Source organism: Struthio camelus, chromosome 1 (genome assembly GCF_040807025.1).
Source record: "Struthio camelus isolate bStrCam1 chromosome 1, bStrCam1.hap1, whole genome shotgun sequence".
In the NCBI taxonomy this organism is placed as follows: Eukaryota; Metazoa; Chordata; class Aves; order Struthioniformes; family Struthionidae; genus Struthio; species Struthio camelus.
The window spans coordinates 45,876,193-45,894,632 of NC_090942.1; the positions used below are offsets into that span (position 1 = coordinate 45,876,193).

At 38.7% G+C, this 18,440-nt stretch overlaps 1 protein-coding gene across 1 annotated transcript in view; it reads left to right on the forward strand.

The window, feature by feature from the left end:
* Positions 1–18,440, forward strand: part of ACSS3 (acyl-CoA synthetase short chain family member 3) — a 93,009-nt gene that overhangs the window by 13,268 nt on the left and 61,301 nt on the right. Inside the window, exons 3-7 of the mRNA XM_068936465.1 lie at positions 7,360–7,548; positions 12,814–12,948; positions 13,223–13,363; positions 15,534–15,614; positions 15,702–15,797. Of these exons, the coding sequence (XP_068792566.1) occupies positions 7,360–7,548; positions 12,814–12,948; positions 13,223–13,363; positions 15,534–15,614; positions 15,702–15,797 (642 nt within the window). The remainder of the gene's footprint in view (positions 1–7,359; positions 7,549–12,813; positions 12,949–13,222; positions 13,364–15,533; positions 15,615–15,701; positions 15,798–18,440) is intronic.

Genomic DNA, 18,440 nt, shown 5'->3' on the forward strand with positions numbered 1-18,440 from the left:
TAGGGAGCTGTGACTTCTATTAATTTAAAAATAAACTTTCTGAGTTTATTGGAAAATAACAGCATTTTCCAGTGTGGTGCAAAGGTTGTTAGATAGGTAAAACAAACCTTCACTTTACATAATTGGGTTATTGTCTTTAGGATGTTTCACTTGTTAAAAATGTCAAGAATGTGAGAGTCCTGTTATGAGCAGTTGTTGACTCTTGATAGATCTTGTCTACGAAAAAGCAGTATGATTTTTCTCTGTGGTTCTTTTCAATAACAATGCACAGTTAACATGTTGAGTTCAGTGCCATAATAAATAATTTCTCAGTGCAGTAACTTGAGAGGATTATTTAAAACCAACTTTCCCTTCCCCCCCCCCCCCCGACAGTATTGAATGTAACAAAAGTATGGGTGAGGAAAAAGGGCTTCAGTCTATAAAAGATGGACTAGGATGTATTTTCTTCTGTAGGAAGGCTTTTCTGTAATTACCCATCTCAGAAGCATCTTCTTCTGAAGTATCTGTATTAGCCACTGTCAGATTGGATTTATGCATGTATCTGTCTTGCTCTGCTCTTACCTCCTGTATATGACGGAGGAATCATTCAGATTGTTTCTAATTGTCTTTTTGATTCTCCATGCTTTACTCCATCTCATTTCTTTTCCTTCTGCCTTGAAAAATGACCAATTGCTTCATAGCTACATAGTAGTTTTCTTTTGACACTATTTTTCCTTCATTCTCAGAAGTTCCTTAGAATCAAAACTAGAATACAGACAGAAAATCCTACTGAGACGGACAACCCAATCACTTGTCTGGTCACGCAATTTTATCTTGATAAAACTTTCTATGAGACTTTTCACTTAGTGCTCTTTTTCATTATCTTACTTAAATCTGAAATTATTTTCTTCAGTAGATGTCCTAGAAAGATTTAAGAGTGATGTCACTGGGGTAGCTTTTTAAAACATAATATTAGTATTCTATAAAGGATGAGACTAATCAGCACTTTTTACAGAGTAGTGTCTTGGGTTTTTCAGATTCCATACGAAAGACTTATACATCACACCTTAAAAGTTTGCAAAAGTAGCTGGAACTTGATCTTCCATGACTGAAGATGGTTATAATGCATCATGACAACATCAGCAATGTCTACAGTAGCGTGTAATTTGGTGCAGTAAAAGCAGATGAGTGAATCAAATAGTGCTGAATTAACTGCTGAGGCTTCTAACGACTGTATGTGGCTTGTGGGTTTTACTTTGGACTAGGTTGTTTGATCTTTTGCACTGCATGTCCCATAACTCACTGCAAAGCTGTCTGAACGTAGCCATCGCACAAATCTCTCCTTCCCCAACTGTAGGATTCCCCTGAGAAGTGCTGTGCTTTTCCTTCATCTGTCTCACTGCTGCTTGATTTCCTTCCCCACTCTGAGTGGACCACATACAGGTCTTGTAGGAGAACTTACATGCTGTAGGAGTTGTGCAGAACACTGTAGGCTGTCCCTCACAGCTACCTGAGATTCCTTCTGAGGCAAATGTTGGCCTACACCCACCTCTTTTGTGGAGTGGATGCTGTGTCATTGATTTCATGTTTGATTGGAAGTGATGCCAAGTTGGAAGTGATGCCAAGTGGATGCATGATGGAACAGCTGTCACATCCAAGCCCTTCTTGAAGTGACAGTCTATGATTGATCCCCCAAACCAGTAAGGAAAAGGTCTGGTACCTGTACTCTTCCACCAAATCCCCAGCTCTACCTGAATCCTAAGAACTTGTAAGCAGCCGTAAGCTCAGCCCTCTGCTCTCACAGGTGCAGCATCCAGCACCGCCCATTGCTTCACTGATGAGAGCCAAGAACACTCTTGAGCACTTAGGAGTGCACTGAGTGGGAGGGGTGGAATAGCACTCTATGTCAATGTCTTTCAGCATGGCAAACGTTATGCAAAGATTAAATGTCTTCCATGTCTTCCCCCAGCCCTCAATGCCTTTTTTAAACTTTTCTGATTTGGGGCAGGAGGGAGGAAGAAAGCATTGACTGCAACCAACCACCACCTCGCCCACTGCATTTCAAAGAAATGGAAATCCTTCTGAACTGTATCTGTCGTACAAGCAGCTGATTGCAGAGCAGGGACAGGATCTGAAATGTTGCTGCGAGTACCAGTACCCCTACCAGCACTAGCTAGGTCCTTTACGCACTGCATTTGAGGAAAGAGACAGTGGGGTAAGGTGTTTGTGCAGAAGCCTGGGAGGGCTGTATTATCATGGCATGCCACATGCATGGCTTATGCAGTTGCCAGGATTGAGCCTGGCACACAGGCAGAGCAGGGACTGAGCGGGTGGTCTCTGATGGAGCTTGTTGCTACACAGGATTTCACCCACAGTCCACGGCCCCTGAGAAACCGCCTCTCAAGGTGCAACAGCTCTCACGGTCAGCTTCACGTTGCCTTTCCACGGCTCTGACACCACTGCCTCAGTTCTACCAGGAACCTCCTAAACACAACCCCACACTGAATCCGCATATAGAAAAGGAGAACGCACACTTACACAGGCAGCAGTCCGGCCTGCTGATTTAGCTGTTCCCCTCTGCACGCTGTGGCAGAGAGTGGACCACAGGGGATGTTTGTGGGTGTCACCTCACAGGGGTCCTCGGGGGGTTGCAGGCGGTGTGTGGCACCGTAGGCACGCTTCACCCTGGACTCTCTCGCGGGGCTGCTACTCCTGGGCCCCCGGGCATGGATGTCTTTGTGAGCAGCGGGCTCGGTGGTGTGCTTTCCCCTGAAGATCTGTCCACGATCTCTCTGGTAGGGGCACATCCACCGTGCCACCTCCCTCGCATAGCTGTCCCACCTCTTCAAGAACTTGCTCTTCATCGGCTTGACATGAATGCAGCAGCGCCTGTCAGTCCTCTTCCACTTGGCAGGAGGCATGACGTTAGCAACCGGGTGGTGCATCTGCTGGAGACGCTTTTGGCCCGCTCAGGGCACACGCTGTCAAGCTCCAAGCTGCCCCTTGCTCAATATTCTCGGAGGCTGACGCGACACTTGTCACCATTGCAAAATGCAGCAGTGGTAAAGGCAGGAAACAATAATTAAAAAGCAGGAATAGAAGAAAGAAGAGGTTGAGCATGGGGCAGAGGAAGAAGAGGAGATCCTCCTTCAGTAGTCTTTTCTTGAAAAAGAAGACAGTGGAGAATCTGAAGAGCCAAAGAAGGCTCACTGTCTTTGGTTTAGAGCCATGCAATATGCGACCATTGGCTCATTTTATGACATGAGATTTGCTTCAGGTTATTTCAGAAGCCTTCCGTATTTCAAGAACTTTTTTATGTTTAGCTTGCATGGGGGGAGTGACACTGATGAGACCCAATCACTGTTCAACATGATAGGGTTTGAAATGCCTCTTTTGAGGCATTCATCTGGAGTGGAATTTCTGCTTTAGTGTCTTCTAAAAAGAATTCTTTTGGCATGGACCAAAACTGCTCTGTAAACCATTGGGATAGCCAGGTGATTTGCTTCAAAACTGCACTACTTCTCCTAATCTGAGCTGCTAATGCAGATACAGTGTTTGTTTGGTGATTGGGTAAAATACAGCCACACTCACAAGGGATTTGCATTTGCTGTAAGTGTAATTTAAGTCCAGATCTTCAAAGTTGAAAGCATAGTTCCGTTTCCTGTAATATCACTTGGTCTGAAGTGATTTAATTGCTGAAGTGTCAAATATATTAAAGCAATGGAGCAATCCCAAACTTCCAAGAAAAACAGAGAAATAGCATGCTGCTAGGAAAATAGCAACTGTAAAAGATTGAGTGATAAAGTAGGCTGCCTTAATATTAATCATGAATGTCAACACTGCACCAAACTGAAAGTCTTCATGGCTTTTAACAGTTTAATGAAATGTCAATACTCACTCTTTTTTGCTTTTAAAAGGAAGGATTGCTTGGGCAAAGTAAACTTGCTTGATGGCGTTCCACAGACTACCAAAGAGTCGCAGATCGAGACGGTGTTTTATTGTATGTTATGTGGTCCAAATACTCCTTAGCTGTCAGGAGGACGAGGGAAAAGGCACAAGAAAAATCACAGATGTCCTTGTATTGGCTTATTGCCTTTGGTGACAATAGAGTCTGCAGATCGGGGAGGTTAAATGCAGACAAGTAACAGGTGCACGTGTATGGAAGACGGGGGTCCTGCCTGTGCTTTAAATACAAGCTATCCTTGATAGGTTGCAATAAACATCACTTCAGTACATGCAGATCTCTTCACTGTCTCCCTCCTACTTAAAGAATGTTAATGTTGTGCAGCCAAGTACTAAAGTTGTGTTACGTATATACAGGCACTGGGAACGGCTTCTATTACAAAATTACTTATGATGATCTTTAAATAATCCCTTTTTCTTCACCAGGCAAACACTGCCTTTTTATCATGAATAATAAATAATAATCCTTGTCATTTCATTGTTTTTAACTTCTGATTGCTTACTATCCACATCTGTCCTGAATATAGAATTACTCATTAAATACTATGTTAATTGCCTCAGGTCTTCCTGTCAGCATACTGCTTGGGAGTCTCACCAGCATCAAAGATAAAGTTTAGTCTCCTCAGTTCTCTGAGGGTAAGGTGATGCTATCTCTGTGTTACAATTAGTTTGCAGAATGTTAGTGTTTTCAGAATAGGAAATATATGAGAGACATTTACCTTAGGCAGCAGTGTTGCCATCTGTATTTACAATTACTTTCATCAGTCCTATCTGAAAATGGCTGTAAATGCCAGTGGTATACATATACAAGTCTTACTGATTTGTTATAGCCTTTGATTTGTGTCAGATTTTCATAGAATATTGATAGGCATTAATAGGTCTCAGTTCAAAGTTATTTTCTTCTGTTTATCAGTAAGGTTTAATATCAGAGGTCTATTGCAAACAATTCAAACACCTTGATTTCTCTTGAGTTTGGTGCTTGGTATGGTGATGACTTTGCCTTACAAACATTTTCTCTGCCTTGCAGCTGAGAATAACAGCAGGGATTAATGCAGTGGTCATAAAAAATGGAAGTTGTGTCATTATCCTCTGATGCAAGTATGCATGCTTGAGGCTCCTATATTTCAGTTTTCTTAAATCCCTGGGCAGAAGTATAGAAATATACATAGTTTGATTATGGATGAGCTGTGTATTTAATGGAAACACAGGTCAGATGCATTTGGAGCTTCTGGTTATTACTGGATCGGATTGCAATAAGTCTGGACATGTGGTCCTACTGAAGAGAGGACCAGTGAGGTAATACCATTTTGTCTTCTTCAGTACATGTATCTGATAGGATTGTAGGCTTTTGAGATGTAATTGTTCCAACTTTGTTTGAATATGAACATACTAGAAAGCACTGAATGCTTACAGGTCTCTAAAAGTAGCAGCAATATTAGGATGTGAAATATTATACTAGGACAAGATAATTCTTTAAATAGAGAGACATTGGATTTGCTGAATGATATAAATGAAAATAAAGGATTTGAAAGCTAATCTACCTTTCTGACTAGTGTATCCTTGAAAAAGAGGGTCCTTCCCTCTGGTCCTGCTTGTACAGCATGTGTTATTGGCCTTCTAGGCTACTCCCATCGCTTGCATTATTTGCTGGGTCACTCACATCTCTTTTATTACTTCTGAAGCTTGGAAGTGGTTTTTCTCCATGCTGCAAGCAGTGCTGATGCTACTCACAGGAATTTGTCTCCCTTTTCTTTTGTCTCCAATCTGCACTAACGTTAATGATGGTACCCCAAGAAAATAGTCTTTCAGAACAGTAAACTGTACTTAAAACCCTTTCTGTGTGGTATGACGAGTAAATAAGGAATAATGCAAAACAGGTAAGATGTGAGAAATTTATATACAAGTGGATACCTGTTATCCACTTGTATATAATGAATAATATAGTGAAAGAAATTAGAATCTTTAAATTTCTTACATTTATCTTATTATTTTCTAATGAATGGCAGCCTAGTGAAGAAAAATGTTTTGCTATTACAGGTAAAACTGAGCAACTCCTTTTTCCCGAACTGAGGTTTAGGTGGAAGTTCTAAACTTCAGATATCGCAAGAACTTCACAAAAAATTAATTTTAATCTTATGACTAATATAAAACTATTGCAAGTAGATACTTCTAATTTTGTTACTTCTGATCAGACTGTAACCGTGCTTGTGGAAAATTCCAGCTTATGCCTTGCTGGGATGTTTCTAATTCTGCCCAGTTCCTGTTAGCTTACTAGTCCACTCTCTTTCTATTTGGTCTGCAATTTTTCCTTTTAAACAATTAGTCAATATTTTATACACTGTTATGTATAGTTTTATCTCTATTGCTTATACTCCTCTACACATTGATCTCTAGTTGAAAAGTTCAAAGGAGGTGAGCAAGTTAAGGTCCTAACTGAGTGTTACCTAGCTGTAAGCATCCGGAACTCCAAAAACCTCTGACAGCTAAATTCATTCACTTGCTTCTGGGGAATTAGTAATTTGCTTTTTTTTTTTCAGCAGATATACTGTATTTCCATTCTGTAGCGGGCAAATCAGGGCAAGTGAACAGTCCTTGCCTTAGTCTCCCGCATCCACTCTTTCTTACTGAACTTACTATGTGGTGAATTATCCATTATGGTGTATTATTGAAATATTCTGTACTACTTTTGCAGTAGTATAGTTATATGCTATTGAGATAACAAATATTTTTCTAATGGCTAAACAAATTACTCTCCTCTTGATCTGTCGTATTTCTAGAATGCCAGTTCTTTGCTGCCATGTATATCTTTAGGCCTGTACATACCAAAAATAAAAATCTGATAATGAGAAAGTGATTTCTTAAATATATGTACACCTTAACTAAATGTACTCCTCTGAATTTGTATTAGCATTTGGTTCAGGGTGTAAGATTTCTTGTCTTAGGTACTGAGAAGTTTACAACCCTGCAGTAGAGGAAATTGGAAAACTTACCTTGTGCATAGCTTTGTATTTCAAATTCAGTTAGGCAGGACAGAATTTGTGCTATGAAATGCTCTCTTTATATACATTTTTAAAAAGTTAAAACTGAGAAATGTAAGCACTTGTCTGGATAAAAGAATGAATGGTTAAAGTGTCGTTAAAATTTGCAAAATATTACTATTGCTTTTTTGTTATTTTGTGTAAAACAGTTTTAGTCTATTTTCACTTCACAAGAAAAGATATATTGCAGTGTTTTTTTACAAAAAGGAAATTGTCCAAAATTTATTGAACTTGGATGGCATCATTCGTCAATTTTCTGTGTCTTACTGGCTTGTCTCTTTAATGTCTTGGTTCTGTTGATTGTGTGAAGATTGTTTTTACGGGGCAACTCCAGATATGGAAAAGCTTTTAATATGTTCTGAACCTTTTGTCAGTACAGGTCTCCAAGTTAGCTGATGTCATGGTCAAACACGGTGTGAAGAAAGGAGATCGTGTGGTCATCTACATGCCCATGATTCCACAGACAGTGTACTGTATGCTGGCTTGTGCAAGAATAGGAGCCATCCATAGCCTTATTTTTGGTGGATTTGCATCTAAAGAGCTTTCTGTTCGGATTGATCATGCAAAGGTAACAAATATTTGGAACAACAAAAGCCGTTGCAGTAGCTATTCATATAAACAAATGTCAAAAAACATTTTTTTCTAGTGAGGAGAATAACATTTGTCTTTATGTGGCAAGCAGTCCCAACTTGCTGATAACGCCTAGTGTTGAACTGTGAACAAAGTGCTATTTTTATGCTGAGAGTAGTATTTTTATAGCAGACATTAGGTACAATTTTTGAGCTTTTTAAAAAAGTATGACTTTTTATCTTGCTGCCCTTTGTTTAGAACGTACTTTCTTTTCCTGTTTGACAAGCATTTGCTACAAAGCATCACCTTAAAATTAGCTTTTCACTCCAGCATTTTCCTCAAGAGTATGCAAATCTACATGCTGTCAACCCTAAGACTTCATTTGTTTACTTTATGTTTATACGTATTAGGCAGCAAGTTGTTCAGCTTTAGATCTGCTTTACCTAACTCATAAATGAATCAAGGCAGCCAGTGAACCAATTGCGTTAAATACGTGGCACTACAGAGAGCACTGGTGATAGGTGTGTGTGATTTTTAAAAGCTTCCAAGTTAAGTGTGTTTGTGAAGCGTTATTTAAACCTTTGAAATAATGTTACTTTATTAATCTACTTGATAACTTAAGCGTGCATATTAGTAACCTGTGTATGCATTAGTTCCAAATCAACTAACCATGCTCATACTGGAGGTTTCTGTTCTTACTCGTTTCCTATCAAGGCAACGGTTTCTGATCAGCAAGGCAAAAGTTTTTGTTATCTTGGTCAGTCACTTGGATCATTCAGCCATCTGTGGAAGCAGCTATCACCGAATCACCTTGGTTAGGCTTATAAGCTAAAAGCATTACACAGAGTGAATTCCACAGGGTTTGTGGAAATTTCACTTAGGTTTTTGTATATGGAAGTGTTCTTTAGCTCCCCAAGACTTGAATTTTCTGAATAGCTGTAAATAAGGAAACACTCCTTTTAAAAAGTTAGCGGATTAAATGCCGTTCCTTCCCCCCAATATATATGTTTTAACAAAGCAGAAGTGAATAAAATGTCTCAGATGGTTTGCTGGAATTGTGACAAAAAGCTGGGGGAAGACTAACAAGCGCTTCATAGTTTTCCATCTCTTTTCCCACTCTCCCACTTTTTCAACAAGTTGTAAAAATCACTTTTAACTCTTAAAATCTTTTGATTAGGGAAAAATAATGTGGAAAAAAAACCTGCAAAACTTTTGAAGGGAAAGTTGTTACATAACAAATCATCTAAAGTTTTTATTTTTAGAGTACTTTGCAAATACTAACTAATTCATCCCAATGGACTTTATATGAGTGACAAAGGGAGACAGTACAGTAATCATAATACTTGCTTCGCAGGTGAAAAAGAAAACAGAAAATTTAAGTGATTTACCCAAGGTCACATAGCAAATCTTTTTGCACAGTTAGCTATAGAATTACTACCTGCAGGCCAAGGATTGAACTCTAACTGACATTGCCTTTTTTTCTTTATGTTGGATGATTTTTGATTGATTTGATGTATGATGAAGGTGTAAGTAAAGAGGACAGGCACATCCTCAATCTGAATTCAAGACTTGCCTTCAATTTGTAATGTTGTAAAGCTTTCTTGATAAATGAATTAACGTAACTGAGATTATTTTTAAGGTGTAAATGGCTATGATGGATGACATTCTGCTGAATTCAAAAGCTAATTGAAGAGCTCTCCAAAAAACCTGGCCTTCTGTTAGGCTTTCATGTGAGTTGATTTAGGTGCTGCAGTGCAGGACCTAATGTTGGTACGATTAGCTAGAAAGAGTTAAAGACTTTGGAATGGAAAGCTGGCTTTGAGATGCTCTTTTGGAAGAAAGGTCAAACTTTAAATTTCATCAGAATATCTGAATGAAAGAAATACGAAGCACTTTTTAGTGGGTATAGAAAGGTATATACTTCACAGCTTGCCTTAATTTATCTTGAATTTCAAATAGCTCTGGGAATGCTGCATAGTCCTGCAGCTGATAGTTGTTAGTCTTGTCAGGTATTGGCCGTGCTATACACATTATAAGGTGAATTATGATGAAGCAACATAAAATATGAGAACAGACATTTCTTGTCATCTCTCCTTTCACCTGCATTTGAGAATATATAGTTTGTAATATTGAAACAACAGATACTTTTGAAGGGCGTTAACTGTCTTTTGAGAAATTAACAGGATACTCGTTTAGGCACTTTATCTTACTAAACTAAGAAAACTGGAAAGGATATTTCAAAATCAATATGGCTATATGCATATTAATAGGGTAGATGCTATATTTTCAACAGCCAGACTGTCTTATCTCTTTTGAATGATAATAATTATATGGCGATTTTGGAGGGCTTTTTTGATTTTAGAAAGTCCCAATACTGAAAAATAAAATGAAAGTAATGGAGTTTTTCAGACAGGTGATTTCTTAAAACTCTTCATACTGGCGCAGTGTTGTGATTTGCAAGTGAACAGCAGTTCTTTGAAATGGAAAATGCATGAAACACCAAAGTTACTCAAAGCCATCTGTTACTATCTTCCATTGAGGAAAGAAATGCTGTGTTCCTCTCTCCTTCACTGTTGACACACTTCAGGATTTCAGTAAGGCATCCTTGAAAAAAAAGAGCTAATATTCTGTGATAGTTTATTCTGAATGAGACATAATTCCTGCACGCAGATATGGCTATAAATGGTTACCTCTGCTTCTCATCACCAGATGATGAGCCCTTTTGAGTGATTTGGCGGCAAGCTGAGCATGATACTTCAGAAGCGCAGTTAGCTCATGATAGTGGCAACCCTGTCTTGCTTTGTCTTTAAACACTATTTATTTTTGTAATATGTGTTTGAAATATATATTGTAGATTAGAAGTCAGTAATGTACTTTTTTTTTAAACTGTTTTTATGGTATGATTCAGGTCCATTTGTTTAGAGCGCTGTAGTTGTAGTATACGTGAACAAATAAATGCATATGGTAATCTGACATGGGTCATGTAACCACACAGCCAGAGCAGTACCAGCAGACGCAGCCTAATGATCGCAGTAGCAGCAGGTGTAACGTAATGACTGCCCGACCACTGGCTTCTTTTGAAGTGTGTGTAGTCCTTTTTAATAAGGAAGGAGGTACAAGAAAAGTGCAGTAAGTTTGGGGATAGACTAGTGATCTAAAATGTGGCTGGGGCAAGAACGGGGAAGGGCTTTGTGTGTTGGATAGTGAGGGCCTGAATGCTGAATGTCTTTGTAAACCTCTTCATGACACTACTGACAAGTTGTGCCTGAAAGTTTGTCTGTTTTCTTTTCTTTTTCTTTTTTTTTTTTTTACAGCTTTGTTAATTGCCCTGATGAAATATATTCATTACTTTTTCAAAACCTTGCCTTGTATGCTACTAGAAACGGTAGAAGAATTTGTAGAAGGAGCCCTTATGAAGGAATAAAATTGGTGGTCTGATGTTGGGCCTTGCTTTATCTCACTCATCTCTATTCTTTCATACCCTTTTTTTTTTTTTTTTTTTTCAGCTCACGATTGCTGGCATTCCTCATACAGCAAACCTTTGAACTTTCCTGCTCTTCCTGCAGACTAGTGCTATTTCTTTCTAATCTATCATGTGGGACTACATGGAGCCACAGAAGAGATGGGAAATAGGTGTATAAAAAGAAAATGGGAGGACAGATGCAGAGGAAGTAATGTCCATAGGCAGAGAGGTAAAACACTAGAAAACAGCAGTTAAAACTAAAAATGAACCTTTGGGTTGCACAGAATAATCCGTGATGCTTCCAGGCAGTAACCCTCACTAAGGAAAGATTTCACCTTAGCCAGCTTAGCATTGGTATTTTTAGGCTTCCTTACTGTGTACAAAGTAGTTGGTGAGCAGATGTGGCACCATTTATGAATTAGTGTAAACCTGGCATTGACGATAGTCTTTCATCATAACAATTATATACAGCAGTGTTAGTATGTTAAATTAATTACAGTCTAATTTCAAGGTAGCCTCCAGATGAATTTTCAGTTGAAGTGCACTGTATTATATCTTCTTTTCTTAAAAGAAGCTACCAAAAAAGGGAAAGATGACAAATGGTGAAATTTTAAAGCTCATCTGAAACCTTTATTTTGAATACAAGCTAATTAGCAAACTTCCCTGAATGGGAGATTTGGACCGCAAGAAAACAATTTAATCTGTGTTTTCTGTGCAAAGTTTAATGCAACCTTAACTGTGGCATTGTGGTTTGTGCCTACCTAATGAGATTTACGCTAATGTATACAATTAGTAAACTAGCTTGATCAGACTATGAGGTGCACAAGATAAATGTACTCTTTCCAACACTCCAAAAGCAAGGAGATTTAAGCCTCATTCTTCTTCAATTAAAATGTGTTCTAACACTTAGTTTCTTTGTTGTGACCTTTTACTTCCTGAAATACTAAAATAAAAATACTATCAGATTTCAGTTTATGATCTTGGGACTTTGGTTAAAATATTTTATATACAATGAAGGGAGGTTTCTTGATTAAATTAAGGAGTTTTATATAAAGCCTGAGGTTTATTTTATGAAAAAAATGCGTAGTCTGAATCTACATTTGGAATTTATTCTATTACTGTAGAAGTTATTTGATAAGAAGTAGAACTAAGGAAATCTGAATTTTAGTGGATTTGCATCCTGAATCCTGCAGCCTTCACTAGAAAGACTGTAGCTTTATTTCCTTCATGGGCCTTATGTCTTCAGCTTATTCTTTTCTGGTATTTCTAGTTTCTTATCATCTCTGTTTGCTTCCTTTTTCCTCTTTCACCTGTTTTCCTTCCGGTGTTGTTTAATTACAGACTGAGAAAGACAGAAAGTGCTATATCTAGTTCTGAAAGAGGCCACTGGGCACAGACAGATAGTTAGGAAGCAGGCCAAACAGGATAGATAATTCTTGAGCTCACTGTACAGCTTTTCCGTAATAGGTACTAACATGGAGATGCATTTTTCTGTCTGTGTAGTAGTTGTTCTGAAACTTTATTTTATTGATTTTGTTACTCACATGTAATTGAAAATGACCAAGAGCATCAAAAGTCATTAGTGTGCTGCATAACAAAAAACAGACCCATGAACAGCAAGCTCACAGAAGCTTTGTTTCCTTAGAAAACTGATCTAAACCTGTTTCTACTTAGCTGGAGATAGATTTTATACATTGAGCTTCATTAATTGAATAGTTTCATAGAAAACATTTTATTAGGTTATATATATTATATAAAACGTCGCACATGTATATTAACAACCTAATTCATTTATTTTAGCCTAAACTTATTGTAACAGCAAGTTTTGGAGTAGAACCAAAAAGGAAAGTGGAGTACATATCCCTTCTAGAAGAAGCACTGGCAAGGGTACAGCAGAAACCTGAAAAAGTTCTCATTTACAGGCGACCTAACTTGGTGAGTGTACAACTGTTGTGCCTTATATTAACTTTCAGATGAGTACATGATGCATGTGCTTTTCTCTTTTACAAGTGAAATGCATTTCGGTATATCTGTTGTAGTTTGCTTTTGATTTTTATAGGAATTTTATAGTCATAAGATTTAACTAGTAAATAGAACTAATGCAACAGAGAGGTTACCGTACAGAAAATTGAATATGCATGTCTTTTGAACCACTTCCGTTTTATTCCATCTGTTTTCTTTGAACACTTCTTTGTTTTTCAATGGGCAGGGCCATGTTCCTCTTGCCCCAGGTCGTGATCTTGACTGGGAGGAAGAACTTGCAAAAGCACAGCATTATGAGTGTATCTCTGTTCCTTCAGACCATCCACTTTATATTCTGTATACATCCGGAACAACAGGCTTGCCCAAGGTAAAGGACTATCTGTAGTCTAAGTGTCTGCGAGCAACCTATTTGCAGTTCTTCTTGAGAAAATATTTAATTAAAAAGGTTGAAAATGTTTGCCAGAGCTCACTGCTAGAAATGATGATCATTGTTACAACTGCTGATGATCATTGTTACAACTGCTTTAATCTCATTTGCTCACACTTCACTACTTTCCTCATCGTCTAGGAGTAAGTGATGTTTATTTAGATATCAGGGATGTAAAGATAAACTCCATTTACTTCAAAATGCGTATACAATATAAACGTTCAAGGTCAGCGGAGCATCTTTTATCCATGTATAGCTGGGAGAACCACAGTGAGAACCAAAGCTCGTTTGCTTGTTCTTTCTTGAAAGTCTCTTTCTGTGCTGGTGCACATGAATTTGAGTCGAATTCCTAGAAGCCAGAAAAATGAATGTTTTAAGACATGAATATTTAAAGAAGATATTGTTTGGTGGGGATGAGAAGAATAGCTTACTGGAATCCGATTCCTTGGTCTGGAAGAGGCTGAAATACTGTTTAATTTAATTGTAGTTTTATTTTCCACAGAAAAGTTAAAAACTATACCCACGATATATTGATAAACCTGTATCTGTCTATTAGTTCTGCCAACTCTACTCTGAATGTTTGCTTGGTTCCTATAACTCTTTTTTAAAATTTAGAAGACAGGAGAATATAATTTTCTTGCAGTGATCTCACCATCACAAATTCGGAGGCAATATCACATCAGTAGATAATGGTTTTGCTTTGACTACTACTGTGAAATTACTAATAGTGCAGTCTATAAGCTTCAGAATCTATGGGGGGAAAAAATACCAAATTTGCTTAGAAAGTTTTTTACTTTTGCCTTGAGCATAGTTAGCTGGGCACGTCAAAGCAATGTACTTAATTGTAGTCTCTGTCACAAGGTCCAAGAGAAGATCCTTTGGTACAACAGACATTTTCCTTGACTGTGAGTTTCAAAATGCAGTATACTGGAGATAAAAGTTACCAGAAACTTACTTCACTGTGTTGGCTTTCCAGAGAAAAATATAGACACTTTGAATTAAGGTTTACCCTTTAAAGGGAGAAATTGTCAACAAGTACTGAGTTATTCTGAGTAACCTAATGAATAAAATAGCATTTTCCAAAGGAACTTGCTTTTAGTGGTCATACAATTAAAATTCCTCGATTATGATGCCTTCATAGGAAAATTTTTATTAGTCTTACAGCAGAGACTAAGTTTGTTAGAAACTGAGACTAATAAAGACAATGTGCTTTCTGAAATTCATGAAGTGTTAAGTAACGATTCTCTGTTGTAGTGGAGTCCGTTTCACAATACAAAGATTGTAGCATGGCTAGCTCAGACTCAGATGTCTGTTTTGTAGATGTCTACGCTGTAGACAATTGGTCAGATGAATCTCACCTGACTTTTAGTTCAGAACATCATTTACTGTCTTCCTTCTTCCAGATGCAGTATTCTAGAAGGTGATGAAATATATACTAAACATGTAGATAATACAAAATTATTTCAAAAATTTCCTGTTGTGTTCCAGAGCCAGTTTTTGGCTTGCCAGGCTACAAGACACTGTTAATGCAAGCGTAGTGGTTAATGTGATACTCTCTTGTCTTAATTTTCAAATCCGTCTTTTAGAATGAGACTTTGATGTGCTGTAGTTTGCTTTCATGTGTACACTTCCGGCTAGATATTAAACCTTTCAAAAAGTGACATCTGGTCTGAGCCAGTGGTCTGACATTTTAGAGTCAGTGCAGAAAGAGGGAGGTACTTCCAGCTCACCCCAGTTATTTTAGGCGTTGTCATTTAGGTGGCCATAGTTTCAGTGAGGTAAATCCTTGTTATCTTATTTTTTGTCAGCATATATTGACTTAATATTTGTATATTCAGTTCTAATAAGAGAATTCTAGTGTTTGGTAGCTATCTTGTGAAAACTATTGTCATCTAGGGTTTGTTTTTTTTTTTTTTCTTTTCCTTTTTGCAAAGTTATTTTTGCAGTGGGAATGTTAGCACAAGCATGTACTTGCAAGAATGGATTCTTATCTTAAACGAGAAGTATTGGAATTACACAGCTTTAAGTCTATTACTGCTAAAAATTCCTTGAGGAAGGAATATTGTTGCTTCTTTTAAAAGATCTTAAATATTCAAATTTTCTCATTTAGGGTGTTATCAGACCAACAGGTGGCTATGCAGTTATGCTGAACTGGACAATGTCAGCTGTGTATGGACTCAAACCTGGTGAGGTAATTCTGTTTAAATTTCATTAAATTTTTTGGATCTCCTTTTTTAAAAAAAAACAACACTATTCTCATATTTTTATTTGGTTTTAGGTGTGGTGGGCAGCTTCTGATTTAGGCTGGGTTGTTGGTCATTCCTACATTTGCTATGGGCCTCTCCTTCATGGGAACACTACAGTTTTGTATGAGGTAAATGCTTTCTTTCAACTTTGACATTTTTGTACTAAGTGCAATGTGGAATTAGGGCACTGCTATTTTTCTCTCCATGTTTTGTTTTCAGGTTATTTGAAAAAAAAAAAAAAGGTATTTTGACATAGTATGACACATTACACCTTGCCTTTTCTACTACTGGCTCACAGTCCAAATCTAGCTTGTGAACTGTTTCTAATCAATCCATGGACAGCCACGCTAGCATGTGGAGAGGGTTGGTGAGTGCAGTTAGGCTGGTCTGTAGCTGCCCCCCTGTCTGAGGACCGCAAAGGAGAGCGAAAGCTTAGTACACTGGGTGATAAAGCTTCCTCTTCGGTCTGTATCAAGGCAGAAGATGGTGCCTGAGCTGTAGCTGTTCCAGGGCGTCTGAGCTGTAGATTAACACTTTCCAGGCCTGGTGGTCTTCATCGCTGTCAGTCTTGGAAGAGGGGACTGTGGCTCTAAGCCTGCGTGAGGAGAAGACATGTCCCACTATTCATTGAGGCTGTGTTCCTGAAAGTGCAATGGTCAGTGGTACAAAGGATAGCAAAACATTAATGTAATAGGAATGTTATAAGGAGTTAATGTACTAGGATGCATGCAGGGCCTTGCGTGCAATTTAAATACACAGGGATCATCTACTTGATGCGGAGGATAGAGAAGCAGGAGCAGGATCATAGTCAGCTGAAGATGCTGCTTTTTCAGCAGCTGTGATCCTTCCTGATTTTCTGCTGTGAAACTGAGCACCTGACATAAGACTTCTAGTTAGTGTTCTGTCTCTTTCTGAAGATTTACATTTTCGTTGTTGTCATTTTCTTCCTTAGATGACTCAAGGTCACTCAAACGTGAAGGGTGGAAAAAAGGGGCAATGGTCAATTGTTTAGTCTCACAGATGAAGTTGTTGAAATCTATCAGAATGGTGATCTGTTCCAAGAGCCAGCCTTTGAAAAGGCAGCATCTCCTCCAGTTGATGATCGTGATGATCCTGTTTCTGCCTGTGCATCCTTCACACCATATATACTGTCTCCGTGTATTTAAATTATGTGTATTTTTTCAATGTTTTTACTCCTCCCTCTATTACCTTAATTCTTAAGGAAAACTCACTTTACTGTCCTTCACACTCAGCTGCTTCCTCTGTGCCTGGCGATGGTCAATGAAGCAGAGAAGTCCAAAACAACAGATAGAGACATGACAGATAGTGGAGTGAGCATTGCTGTGTTGTGGAGGCTTCAGCCATAGGCTGTTACAGTGTAGACCCTGTATGGGTCTGGCAGTGGATGTTCTGTATCACAGGTCTGGAGATGGCACGTTCTTACTGGATCTGTGCTGGAGGCAATCAATCAGGAGCTCTGTGGTTGGAGCCAGAACTCTGAGAAGGCTGATCTCTTCTTTCCTCACCCCACTCAAAGCACCTGAAGCCAGGACTCAGAAGACAGGCAGGGCTTAACTCTTCCACATGGGAAATGAGACTCCGTGGGGTGGAGAGGAAGAGACCTAGTGCAGCTTACGTTCACCCTGGCATTAGGAAGTCTGCATATATTCCAGATTCTTCAACACTGTGCAGAGTGGATCCCACCTAGTAATTGTTACGTCTTTTTTAATGGTCTTAAAGGTGAAAGTTGTTTTAGCTCTGCCATCACTGTGTGCTCATGCCATCTGTCCATCTGTAGTGACGATTTGAAACCTGTGATCCATTAGGGGAAATCCCATGCGGACTCATAGGAGAGCATAAAAGAACTCCAAAAGTATAGTGAATGTCTTGGATACTGAGAGCATGAAAAAGCATATAAAAAAGGCTTTGATGACATTTTGAATACAGCAATTGTTAAACCACCGTCTGTACCCAGTGCTTCTGGAGCAGGAGAGTTAGCATGGTGTGGTGGAAACCTACTGTTTTACAGACCAGCACAGTGCAGGAAATAGATGTTTTGGTTGAACTTGCTCCATCTTCCTGCTGTCACAGCATATGACCAAAAGTGACCACACTGGAACAGAAATGGATTGTTAGTGTTTTCAGGAACAAGCGTTGTCAGAATAATCCTTTGGTGTTTGCCCAGTCGGTTAGGTTCGTATTGGCTGAGATATTCCCCGCTGTTAGGAACTCATACACTGCTATTCATGAGTAGCTGGCTGGAATTGTGCCAGTATTTTCAGAAAATGTATTTCCCAATCCTGAGGATGATGGAGAAGCTTGGACAGCTGAAATAAGGTGAGGATGCCTTCAAAATTACCTTGGATGCCATTGCATCACACACCGCACAACTGACTATGGTTCTCTGCATCCTGTTTTGGACGTTAGTAAGAAGTGTACTTTAACAGTGTGAACTTTAAGCAGTAGCAAACTTCTTAGCTAGATTCTTGCAAGCAGAAGGCACTTCTTGAAGCACCTCCAGCAGGTCAAGAGTCTTCAAGTCAAGTAAAGCAACAGTAATTAAGGGTATATATACATGATACTTTGAATCAAAGCAGTAATGCAGTTTTGAAATAAGCAGGGACAATCAAAGGTCTTATTGTTTTGGTTCAGAGAGTGGTTTTGGACATGTGAATGAGATCCTTGCAGAGGAAACAGAAAGAACCTTTGCCCGTTGGGATAAAAGGGTTGAACCCAATGAGTGGGGCTGCACTGCTCTGAAGTCATCCCAC